The sequence below is a fragment of the Lepidochelys kempii genome, chromosome 1, assembly GCF_965140265.1.
Source record: "Lepidochelys kempii isolate rLepKem1 chromosome 1, rLepKem1.hap2, whole genome shotgun sequence".
Lineage (NCBI taxonomy): Eukaryota > Metazoa > Chordata > Testudines > Cheloniidae > Lepidochelys > Lepidochelys kempii.
The window spans coordinates 56,660,773-56,673,652 of record NC_133256.1 but is presented as its reverse complement, the minus strand read 5'-3'; the positions used below and the strand labels follow the sequence as shown (position 1 = coordinate 56,673,652).

At 59.0% G+C, this 12,880-nt stretch overlaps 1 protein-coding gene across 3 annotated transcripts in view; it reads left to right on the top strand.

The window, feature by feature from the left end:
- Window positions 1-4,982: 4,982 nt before the first annotated feature.
- The window catches only part of CDADC1 (cytidine and dCMP deaminase domain containing 1), a 30,062-nt gene continuing 22,164 nt past the window's right edge, over window positions 4,983-12,880 (top strand). The window contains exon 1 of one of the 3 annotated variants that reach the window (XM_073343595.1): window positions 4,983-5,212. In XM_073343595.1, the coding sequence (XP_073199696.1) occupies window positions 5,150-5,212 (63 nt within the window). In that variant the 5' untranslated portion in view covers window positions 4,983-5,149. The remainder of the gene's footprint in view (window positions 5,213-12,880) is intronic. The other 2 variants (XM_073343605.1, XM_073343615.1) reach the window with 2 other exon arrangements.

The following is a 12,880-nucleotide window of genomic DNA, read 5'->3' as shown; positions in this document are numbered from 1 at the left end:
CTAAAGAGAAGAAATATAAGTGCAATGCAGAACTGCAGGAACGCAGCAAGTTCCTACACTGAAATAGATTTTTATCTGAAATTCCTAAAAGGTTTTGCAGAAATAACTACTTTGATCATATCACCAGAGAGATCTTTGCTTATTCTGCAGCAAATTCTAGTCTTTCAAGGGGTTCAGATGTGATACCTTAAATATACAACTTTAAAGCCATAGAGCCAAATGATCCAGTTCTTTCCATATATGACAGTGGTCTTTGTATTTAGACACCGAAAGGGCTTGACAACCTCTGGCAGGTGGAAGTAGGAAATTTAATCCAAGAGTCCCAGATCCTTGCTCCACTCAGTGTTACAATGCCTAGCCCCTAGGAGGTGGACTCCTAAGCACTAGAGTTTTCAACCCCAGGGTAGGTGTCCAGGCTCCCCATACAATGCAGGGGAAGAGGGGAATGGGAAGAGGAGAGGGGTTTAGGACCCTAAGTGACTGACTTGGTGCACCTCTCTTATTAGCATCCCACCATTCAGGAACCTCAGTTGTGAATCCTCTCCTGGAGTCAGGCCCCTAACAGAGATCAGCCGCTTAGGTAGCGCACGTCCTAGCAATCAAAAATGTCTCTTTCTTTCTGTCTCCTATTCCAGCGTGATACCTCTCATGCTTTCCCTGCATCTCCCTGTGCGAGGCTGTCTCTTGCACAAGCCCTCTGCTGCCACCTACTGCACGGTGGCCTGTGGGTGCTGGCAGGTAACAGGTATTGGTTGTACTCAGAGCACATCTATGGAATCAGGCATCACTGGTAAAATAAGTATTCCCCTGCCTAATCTGAGAATCCTGTTTCTGGGCCTCCAGCATGTCACCTTGAGCTAGGATTCTAAGCAGTTTATTAGCTGTGGGGAGATGTCAGTGCTCACTTATGGAACATAGCACATTTAAAGTGCTCTGAAAGAACCTAACAGTGTAACATTCCAATAAGCCACATATAATACATAAGAGTTTAGAACCACGTCTGTAGCATTCATCATCAGGTGGCAAGCGCCTCTTTTAAGAAGAGACAATTAAAAAGTTTAAGATCTATTTAATTGGTGTGATAAATAGTGGATAGTTTAATTTGACACGTTATACTTCACTTTCTACACTCAACTGCTTACTAGCTCTGAGTTGCCTGGAGGGATCAAAACAGTTTCTATTATTAATATAGGGGTGCAGATTTTCAGTAATACTCTGGGGATTAAATTGAATTTTCTTTTTCAAGGTAGAGAGTGAAATAATAGTTTCACTGACTGCTCCCCTGGACTTCAATAGGAGCAGGCGCAGATCTTGTCTCACTTTGAATTGGATCAATTATTGATAAAGAACAGATGCAGCAATAAGGTCAGATGGTTTGTTAGCACTAACCATCATTTTTTGCTGCACATTTCCCAAGTGCTGTCACATTTGTCTTAGGAAATTAACTTACATTTATTTCTCTGATTTGGGCTCTGTCTGTTACTCATGATATTACTTCAGTAGTTTACTGTGAAGTGTGAAAGTTTGGTTTATTTTAAGACCATATTCTCAACTAAGTACTGTTGTTGTACTTTTATTAAGTAGGTCACATAATGGCAGCTGATAGGTTTGTACAGAGAAGACTGAATTTAAAATTATCTGCCCGGAGAGACAACATCTATAAACAAAACCCCCGACCTGGACTCTCCTGCCCTAAACCAGCAGGCTTGGCCATTTGGCATAGCTAGTCCTCACCTGGAGAGTCCTAAATCATCCATACTACTGAAGTCAATCAGAGTGCAGTATGGGAGGGAGAGGACTGCATGATCGGCCCTTTATTCATTATTAACTCTCAAAACAATAGCCAATTGTTTCTTATAATTTAGTACTTAACTTATAGTTCTTCCTGGTGGTCCTTCCCATCACTACAGAAAACACTTTAAAAGGGACTGGGAGGAGGTTTTTTGTGCCAGCATGAAGTAAGCTGCAGAAATGTGAGAACCATAAGCAAAGAAATAAGAAAACTCAGCATGTACTGTTGTTCCCCAAAATTAAAGTGGATTACTAGGCACATATAGTAAAAATATTTCTTTTTTTAGACTGTCCATTTAATGTTCTATAGGCCATACTCGTTAAAAAAAATCTGGTTTCAGGTGGAAGTGAAGGTAACTATAACAAATTTTTAAAAATATAACAAATGAAAGAAAGGGGAAGTTGATAGCACTGAATATAAATCAGAAGCTAGGACTTGCATAAATATGCTAAGGAAAACAAAGGGACACAAGGTGAAAACTTTGGCCAGTAGAGGTAAGGAGGAGTTTTTTTAAGTATATTAGCAACAAAAAGACCCCTAACAATGGTATTAGTTGATTACTAGAGGGAGATGGTAGAATTACCAGTACTGACGCACAAAAAGCAAAAGTGTTCAATAGATATTTTTGTTTTGTATTTGGGGAAAAAACAGATGATGCAGTCATACCATATGAGAACACACTTTCCATTCCACTCGTACCTCAGGAGGATATTTAATAGCAGCTACTAAAGTTAAACATTTTAAATCAGCAGGTCCAGATAATTGACATCCAACGGTTTTTAAAGAGCTGGCCGATGAGCTTACTGGACCATTAACTCTCATTTTCAATAAGTCTTTGAACAATGGGGAAGTTCGATAACCCAGGTAATTATAGGCCTGTCAGTCTGATGCTGATTCTGGCTGGGCGAGATAATGGAGCTGCTGATACAGTATTTGATTAATAAAGAATTAAAAGGAGGGTAATATAAATAATGCCAATGAAGATGGAAAATAGACCCTGTCAAACTAACTTAATATCTCTTTTTGATTCAATTACAAGTTTGGTTGATAAAGGTAATAGTGTTGATGTAATATGCATAGATTTCTCTAAGGCATTTGCCTGGGTACCACATAACATTTTAAGTAAACTAGAAAGATATAAAATTAACAGGGCACACATTAAATGGATTAAAAGCTGGTTAACAGATAGGTCTCAAAATATAACTGTAAATGGGGGGAATTCTCATTGAATGGGTGTGTTTCTAGTGGGAACCTGTAGGGTGAGTTCTTGGCTCTACGCTATTTCACATTTTTATCAGTGACCTGGGAGAAAACATAAAATCATTGTATGCACCTGACAAAAATTAGGGGAGTGCTAAATAAGGAAGAGGACAGGTCACTGATTCAGAGCAATCGGGATTGCTTGGTGAACTGAGCTCAAGAAAACAGTATGTATTTTAATATGGCTAAACATACACATAGGAAAAAGGAACATAGGCCAACCTTACACAAGGGAGGACTCCTGTCTAGGAAGAAGAGACTCTGAAAAAGATTTTGGTGTCATGGTGGGAATCAGCTGACCATGACCGCTCGCAGTGAGATGTTGTGGCCAAAAGGGCTAATGTATTCTTTGGATTATGTGATGGGGTGTCCACCCCACAGAGGACTGGAAGGGGTTAATGTGGGCAGGCATGCCTATTAACTCCACAGACTGCACCTGGAGGGAAAGCCAGGGAACAAGGATTCATTACCAGCAGGTTCAGCTGTGCAGGAATAGATGAGGCTCCTATTAAGCCAGGAAGCTGGTAACAAATGGGGGTTGCTGCTGGGAAGGGGCACTCACTTTTTGGAAGAAGGGAAGTGTGTTTGGGGCCTATAAAGAGATTTGGCCCATGGTTACTCCCTGGGATGAGGGAGCAGAGAGGCTGGCAAACCCCAGAGAGTGAGTGAGTGATGGGATAGGAAGCAGCTCATAGAGTAAGTAGCAAGGTTGGGGACTGAGCAGCCTTTGGCTGTTGGGTTGACACCCTGGACTGGAACCCAGAGTAGAGAGCAGGCCCAGGTTCCCCTACCCACCACTGGGGAAGTGGCACCAGCAGGGCAGTGAACAAAAGAGACTGTCTAAGTCACCATGGGAGTGACAGAGGATTTGAGGGACTGAACCCCAGAAGGGGGAAACACATAACAGGCTTCATGAGTCACGAAGAGGACACTGTGGTTCCTGGAGTGAGAGAGGGGCTGTAGACCATAAGAACAGTCATACTGGGTCAGACCAAAGCTCCATCTATCCCAGTATCTTGTCTTCTAACAGTGGCCAATGCCAGGTGCCCCAGAGGAAATGAACAGAACAGGTAATCATCAAGTGATCCATCCCCTGCCACCCATTCCCAGCTTCTGGCAAAGAAAGACTTGGGCCACCATCCCTGCTCATCCTGGTTAACAGCCATTGATGGACCTATCCTCCATGAAATTATCTAGTTCTTTTTTGAACCCTGTTATAGTCTTGGCTTCCACAACATCCTCTGGCAAAGAGTTCCACAGGTTGACTGTGAGTTGTGTGAAAAATTTCTTCCTTTTGTTTTAAACCTGCTGCCTATTAATTTCATTCGGTGGCCCCTAGTTCCTGTGTTATGGAAGGAGTAAATAACACGTCCCTATTTACTTTCTCCACCCCAATCATGATTTTATAGACCGCTATCATATCCCCTCCTTAGTCATCTCTTTTCCAGGCTGAAAAGGTCCAGTCTTATTAATCTCTCCTCATGCGGAAGCCGTGCCATACCCCAGAAGGGTGGGTGTTGTGTGCAATGGCTGAACTGTGACAGGGCAGCACTGGAGTGCCCGGGGTACAGCCGAGAGCCAGGCGGTGGGGAAGAGCCTGTGGGCGGTGTCGGGGGGCAGCACAGGGGAGAGTTTGGTGACAGCGGCTGCACGGAAGGGCGGGCACAGAGCTGCGCCGTTTGCAGGGCTAGTATTGCCCGCAGCTCGCCAGCCTGGGGCCACGCGCGGCTGAGGGGAGCCGCCAGAAACCATCAACCACCCGATTCCCACAGCGCCCCCAGCCCGCCCTGCTCCGCCAGGCCCCGCCCCCGCCCAGCCAAGCCCAGCAAAGGAGGCTCAGTGGAGTGACATCACCCCCCCGCCCCCGCGACCCAGCCGGCCCCGCCCCTTCGCGGAGAAGGCCCTGGCTGCGTCATGGCGTCACGCGGGGCGCCCGCTGGAGCTGCTGACGCAAGAGCTCGCGCCGCGCTAGCTCGTTGGCGGGGGTTTGCGGCCACAGCAGCGATGTGGGGCGGAGCCGAGTCGCCGGAGCCCGGCGAGCCGCTAGTGGGTGGGTGACGCCAGCGGGACCGATGCAAAGTGCGGGGGGTCCCGGCGATGGACAAGTGGCGGCCGGGCGGAGATCGCGCACCGCGGGCACCCAGACCGACAGCGTCTCAGGTGGGGGCCCCTTCTCCCCCCTCCTCCCCCCCCGGCACCCAGACCGACAGCGTCTCTGGTGGGGGCCCCTTCCCCCCTCCTCCCCCCCCGGCACCCAGACCGACAGCGTCTCAGGTGGGCGCCCCTTCTCCCCCCTCCTCCCCCCCGGCACCCAGACCGACAGCGTCTCAGGTGGGGGCCCCTTCTTCTCCCCCGGCACCCAGACCGACAGCGTCTCAGGTGGGGGCCCCTTCTCCCCCCCCCCCCCCCCGGCACCCAGACTGACAGCGTCTCAGGTGGGGGCCCCTTCTCCCCCCTCCCCCCCCCCCCCGGCACCCAGACCGACAGCGTCTCAGGTGGGGGCCCCTTCCCCCCCCCCCCCCCCCCGGCACCCAGACCGACAGCGTCTCAGGTGGGGGCCCCTTCCCCCCCCCCCCCCCGGCACCCAGACCGACAGCGTCTCAGGTGGGGGCCCCTCCTCCCCCCTCCTCCCCCCCCGGCACCCAGACCGACAGCGTCTCAGGTGGGGGCCCCTTCTCCCCCCTCCCCCCCCCCCCGGCACCCAGACCGACAGCGTCTCAGGTGGGCGCCCCTTCTCCCCCCTCCCCCCCCCGGCACCCAGACCGACAGCGTCTCAGGTGGGCGCCCCTTCCCCCCCCCCCCGGCACCCAGACTGACAGCGTCTCAGGTGGGGGCCCCTTCTCCCCCCTCCCCCCCCCCCCCGGCACCCAGACCGACAGCGTCTCAGGTGGGCGCCCCTTCCCCCCCCCCCCCGGCACCCAGACTGACAGCGTCTCAGGTGGGCGCCCCTTCTCCCCCCTCCCCCCCCGGCACCCAGACCGACAGCGTCTCAGGTGGGCGCCCCTTCTCCCCCCTCCCCCCCCCGGCACCCAGACCGACAGCGTCTCAGGTGGGGGCCCCTTCTCCCCCCTACCCCCCCCCCGGCACCCAGACCGACAGCGTCTCAGGTGGGCGCCCCTTCTTCTCCCCCTCGCCCCCCTCTCCCGGCACCCAGACCGACAGCGTCTCAGGTGGGGGCCCCTTCTCCCCCCTCCCCCCCCCCGGCACCCAGACGGACAGCGTCTCAGGTGGGCGCCCCTTCTCCCCCCTCCCCCCCCATCCGGCACCCAGACCGACAGCGTCTCAGGTGGGCGCCCCTTCTCCCCCCTCCCCCCCCATCCGGCACCCAGACCGACAGCGTCTCAGGTGGGCGCCCCTTCTCCCCCCTCCCCCCCCCGGCACCCAGACCGACAGCGTCTCAGGTGGGCGCCCCTTATTCTCCCCCTCGCCCCCCTCTCCCGGCACCCAGACCGACAGCGTCTCAGGTGGGGGCCCCTTCTCCCCCCTACCCCCCCCCCGGCACCCAGACCGACAGCGTCTCAGGTGGGCGCCCCTTCTTCTCCCCCTCGCCCCCCTCTCCCGGCACCCAGACCGACAGCGTCTCAGGTGGGCGCCCCTTCTCCCCCCCCATCCAGCACCCAGACCGACAGCGTCTCAGGTGGGCGCCCCTTCTCCCCCCTCCCCCCCCATCCGGCACCCAGACCGACAGCGTCTCAGGTGGGCGCCCCTTCTCCCCCCTCCCCCCCCCGGCACCCAGACCGACAGCGTCTCAGGTGGGGGCCCCTTCTTCTCCCCCGGCACCCAGACCGACAGCGTCTCAGGTGGGGGCCCCTTCTTCTCCCCCGGCACCCAGACCGACAGCGTCTCAGGTGGGGGCCCCTTCTTCTCCCCCGGCACCCAGACCGACAGCGTCTCAGGTGGGGGCCCCTTCTTCTCCCCCGGCACCCAGACCGACAGCGTCTCAGGTGGGGGCCCCTTCTTCTCCCCCGGCACCCAGACCGACAGCGTCTCAGGTGGGGGCCCCTTCTTCTCCCCCGGCACCCAGACCGACAGCGTCTCAGGTGGGGGCCCCTTCTTCTCCCCCGGCACCCAGACCGACAGCGTCTCAGGTGGGGGCCCCTTCTTCTCCCCCGGCACCCAGACCGACAGCGTCTCAGGTGGGGGCCCCTTCTTCTCCCCCGGCACCCAGACCGACAGCGTCTCAGGTGGGGGCCCCTTCTTCTCCCCCGGCACCCAGACCGACAGCGTCTCAGGTGGGGGCCCCTTCTTCTCCCCCGGCACCCAGACCGACAGCGTCTCAGGTGGGGGCCCCTTCTTCTCCCCCGGCACCCAGACCGACAGCGTCTCAGGTGGGGGCCCCTTCCCCCCCCCCCCCCCCGGCACCCAGACCGACAGCGTCTCTGGTGGGGGCCCCTTCCCCCCCCCCCCCCGGCACCCAGACCGACAGCGTCTCTGGTGGGGGCCCCTTCCCCCCCCCCCCCCCGGCACCCAGACCGACAGCGTCTCTGGTGGGGGCCCCTTCCCCCCCCCCCCCCCGGCACCCAGACCGACAGCGTCTCTGGTGGGCGCTCCTTCCCCCCCCCCCCGGCACCCAGACCGACAGCGTCTCTGGTGGGCGCCCCTTCTTCTCCCCCGGCACCCAGACCGACAGCGTCTCAGGTGGGGGCCCCTTCTTCTCCCCCGGCACCCAGACCGACAGCGTCTCTGGTGGGCGCCGCTTCCCCCCCCCCCCCCCCCGGCACCCAGACCGACAGCGTCTGTGGTGGGCGCCCCTTCCCCCCCCCCCCCCCCCCGGCACCCAGACCGACAGCGTCTCTGGTGGGCGCCCCTTCCCCCCCCCGGCACCCAGACCGACAGCGTCTCTGGTGGGCGCCCCTTCCCCCCCCCCCCCCGGCACCCAGACCGACAGCGTCTCTGGTGGGCGCCCCTTCCCCCCCCCCCCGGCACCCAGACCGACAGCGTCTCAGGTCGGGGCCCCTTCTTCTCCCCCGGCACCCAGACCGACAGCGTCTCAGGTCGGGGCCCCTTCCCCCCCCCCCCGGCACCCAGACCGACAGCGTCTCAGGTCGGGGCCCCTTCTTCTCCCCCGGCACCCAGACCGACAGCGTCTCAGGTCGGGGCCCCTTCTTCTCCCCCGGCACCCAGACCGACAGCGTCTCTGGTGGGCGCCCCTTCCCCCCCCCCCCCCCCCGGCACCCAGACCGACAGCGTCTCTGGTGGGCGCCGCTTCCCCCCCCCCCCCCCCCGGCACCCAGACCGACAGCGTCTCTGGTGGGCGCCGCTTCCCCCCCCCCCCCCCGGCACCCAGACCGACAGCGTCTCTGGTGGGCGCCGCTTCCCCCCCCCCCCCGGCACCCAGACCGACAGCGTCTGTGGTGGGCGCCCCTTCCCCCCCCCCCCCCCGGCACCCAGACCGACAGCGTCTCTGGTGGGCGCCCCTTCCCCCCCCCGGCACCCAGACCGACAGCGTCTCTGGTGGGCGCCCCTTCCCCCCCCCCCCCCGGCACCCAGACCGACAGCGTCTCTGGTGGGCGCCCCTTCCCCCCCCCCCCGGCACCCAGACCGACAGCGTCTCAGGTCGGGGCCCCTTCCCCCCCCCCCCCCCCCGGCACCCAGACCGACAGCGTCTCAGGTCGGGGCCCCTTCCCCCCCCCCCCCCGGGACCCAGACCGACAGCGTCTCAGGTCGGGGCCCCTTCCCCCCCCCCCCCCCCCGGCACCCAGACCGACAGCGTCTCAGGTCGGGGCCCCTTCTTCTCCCCCGGCACCCAGACCGACAGCGTCTCAGGTCGGGGCCCCTTCTTCTCCCCCGGCACCCAGACCGACAGCGTCTCAGGTCGGGGCCCCTTCTTCTCCCCCGGCACCCAGACCGACAGCGTCTCAGGTCGGGGCCCCTTCTTCTCCCCCGGCACCCAGACCGACAGCGTCTCAGGTGGGCGCCCCTTCTTCTCCCCCGGCACCCAGACCGACAGCGTCTCAGGTGGGCGCCCCTTCTTCTCCCCCGGCACCCAGACCGACAGCGTCTCAGGTGGGCGCCCCTTCTTCTCCCCCGGCACCCAGACCGACAGCGTCTCAGGTGGGCGCCCCTTCTTCTCCCCCGGCACCCAGACCGACAGCGTCTCAGGTGGGCGCCCCTTCTTCTCCCCCGGCACCCAGACCGACAGCGTCTCAGGTGGGCGCCCCTTCTTCTCCCCCGGCACCCAGACCGACAGCGTCTCAGGTGGGCGCCCCTTCTTCTCCCCCGGCACCCAGACCGACAGCGTCTCAGGTCGGGGCCCCTTCTTCTCCCCCGGCACCCAGACCGACAGCGTCTCAGGTCGGGGCCCCTTCTTCTCTCCCGGCACCCAGACCGACAGCGTCTCAGGTCGGGGCCCCTTCTTCTCCCCCGGCACCCAGACCGACAGCGTCTCAGGTCGGGGCCCCTTCTTCTCCCCCGGCACCCAGACCGACAGCGTCTCAGGTCGGGGCCCCTTCTTCTCCCCCGGCACCCAGACCGACAGCGTCTCAGGTCGGGGCCCCTTCTTCTCCCCCGGCACCCAGACCGACAGCGTCTCAGGTCGGGGCCCCTTCTTCTCCCCCGGCACCCAGACCGACAGCGTCTCAGGTCGGGGCCCCTTCTTCTCCCCCGGCACCCAGACCGACAGCGTCTCAGGTCGGGGCCCCTTCTTCTCCCCCGGCACCCAGACCGACAGCGTCTCAGGTGGGCGCCCCTTCTTCTCCCCCGGCACCCAGACCGACAGCGTCTCAGGTGGGCGCCCCTTCTTCTCCCCCGGCACCCAGACCGACAGCGTCTCAGGTGGGCGCCCCTTCTTCTCCCCCGGCACCCAGACCGACAGCGTCTCTGGTGGGGGCCCCTTCTTCTCCCCCGGCACCCAGACCGACAGCGTCTCTGGTGGGGGCCCCTTCTTCTCCCCCGGCACCCAGACCGACAGCGTCTCTGGTGGGGGCCCCTTCTTCTCCCCCGGCACCCAGACCGACAGCGTCTCTGGTGGGCGCCCCTTCTTCTCCCCCGGCACCCAGACCGACAGCGTCTCTGGTGGGCGCCCCTTCTTTTCCCCCGGCACCCAGACCGACAGCGTCTCTGGTGGGCGCCCCTTCCCCCCCCCCCCCGGCACCCAGACCGACAGCGTCTCTGGTGGGCGCCCCTTCCCCCCCCCCCCCGGCACCCAGACCGACAGCGTCTCTGGTGGGCGCCCCTTCCCCCCCCCCCGGCACCCAGACCGACAGCGTCTCAGGTGGGCGCCCCTCCTTCCCCCCCGGCACCCAGACCGACAGCGTCTCAGGTGGGGGCCCCTTCTCCCCCCTCCCCCCCCCCGGCACCCAGACCGACAGCGACTCAGGTGGGCGCCCCTTCTTCCCCCCCCCTCCCCGGCACCCAGACCGACAGCGTCTCTGGTGGGCGCCCCTTCTTCTCCCCCGGCACCCAGACCGACAGCGTCTCAGGTGGGCGCCCCTTCTTCTCCCCCGGCACCCAGACCGACAGCGTCTCAGGTGGGCGCCCCTTCTTCTCCCCCGGCACCCAGACCGACAGCGTCTCTGGTGGGCGCCCCTTCTTTTCCCCCGGCACCCAGACCGACAGCGTCTCTGGTGGGCGCTCCTTCCCCCCCCCCCCCGGCACCCAGACCGACAGCGTCTCTGGTGGGCGCTCCTTCCCCCCCCCCCCCGGCACCCAGACCGACAGCGTCTCTGGTGGGCGCCCCTTCCCCCCCCCCCGGCACCCAGACCGACAGCGTCTCAGGTGGGCGCCCCTCCTTCCCCCCCGGCACCCAGACCGACAGCGTCTCAGGTGGGGGCCCCTTCTCCCCCCTCCCCCCCCCGGCACCCAGACCGACAGCGACTCAGGTGGGCGCCCCTTCTTCCCCCCCCCTCCCCGGCACCCAGACCGACAGCGACTGAGGTGGGCGCCCCTTCTTCCCCCCCCCCTCCCCGGCACCCAGACCGACAGCGTCTCAGGTGGAGGTCCCTTCTCCTCCTCCCCCCCCCCCCCCCCTGGCTCCCAGACCGACAGCGTCTCTGGTGGGCGCCCCTTCTCCTCCTCCCCCCCCCCCCCCGGCACCCAGACCGACAGCGTCTCTGGTGGGCGCCCCTTCTCCTCCTCCCCCCCCCCCCGGCACCCAGACCGACAGCGTCTCTGGTGGGCGCCCCTTCTCCCCCCCCTCCCCGGCACCCAGACCGACAGCGTCTCTGGTGGGCGCCCCTTCTCCCCCCCCTCCCCGGCACCCAGACCGACAGCGTCTCAGGTGGGCGCCCCTTCTCCCCTTCCCCCCCCAACTGCACCCAGACCGACAGCGTCTCAGGTGGGCGTCCCTTTTCCCCCCCCCTCCGGCACCCAGACCGACAGCGTCTCAGGTGGGGGCCCCTTCTCTGTCTCCCCCCGGCACCCAGACCGACTGTCTCAGGGCCCAAATAGAGGTTTTGCAAAATAATCTTGCAAGAGTGGTATGAAATTCTAACTGAAACTAACTTTGATTAGCTTCAAATTTTCCCTCACAGTGTTTGTGACCCAAATGTAGCAGGGGGAATAAGGTATATGTGCAGACTGCCCATGAATACCACACTTATGTTGCCTGAGCACCATGGGAAATAAAGATGGTGCTGCTAAAGCTCTGCTTGAGAAGAGAACCATTCTCCCTTCTGCTTGAATTCCTCCCAGAAACCCAGTCCTTATGGTGGGTACAGATGGGAAGAAAACCCTCTATCCAGCCTTGGTTCTTTCTGCTGGTGTAAACTCTGGGAGTTTAATAACAAGCTTCTGTTTTCCTTGCTGTTGAGTAATACTGAAATGGAGGATAGTGTTACTTCCTGGATGACATTTTATGATGACTCAAAGCTTGGCTCCTATCCATTCCCGAGACTAATACTCTAGCCAAGAACTGCCCTTTGACACTGCTTTTGCCGAGTCTTGTAGTGGGGATGAGATCAACATCCCCAGGATTATTTGGGAGGACGATGGTGCTTTGATACACCTGCAAAGTTCTCTTTTAATAAATATACATTGGCAGCAGTTAAAAAAGAAAAGTGGCTTGATTTTTCAAAGGTTCTGAACTCTTGCAACTGACATTAACTTCAGTGGGTTGCACGTGTTCAGCACCTCTGAAAATCAGGTCACAATATGTTTGTTTAAGGTCCACCTTAACAGATATTTGGGGTTGCCTTTCAAACATATAATACAAGCTATCCATTGTGATACATGTTTTTGTTTACCATCTATAAGGAATATGTACTGGCTACAGGAGGGCTCTGAAATTCATAAATGCAATAGAAATATAGATTAATGGGATAAACTGTACAAGCCAAAATTACATGAAGAGTAGACCTATTTTACTGTTTTTCTTTAGAGAATGTGAGAACAGGAATTTCCTCACACTTGTTATATATTGCATAACTAGTGGGGGCCCGCAGGGATCAGTTCTAGGTCGGATTCTGTTCAGTATCTTCATCCATGATTTAGATAATGGTATAGAGAGTACACTTATAAAGTTTGCGGACGATACCAAGCTGTGAGGGGTTGCAAGTACTTTGGAGGATAGGATTAAAATTCAAAATGATCTGCAGAAATGGTCTGAAGTACATAGGATAAAATTCAATAAGGACAAATGCAAAGTACTCCACTTAGGAAGGAACAATCAGTTGCACACATACAAAATGGGAAATGACTACCTAGGATGGAGTACTGTGGAAAGGGATCGGGGGTTTATAGTGGAGCACAGGCTAAATATGAGTCAATAGTGTAACGCTGTTGCAAAAAAAGCAAACATCATTCTGGGATGTAGTAGCAGGAGTGTCGTAAGCAAGACGCGAGAAGTAATTCTTCCGCTCTACTCTGTGCTGATTAGGCCTCAACTGAAGT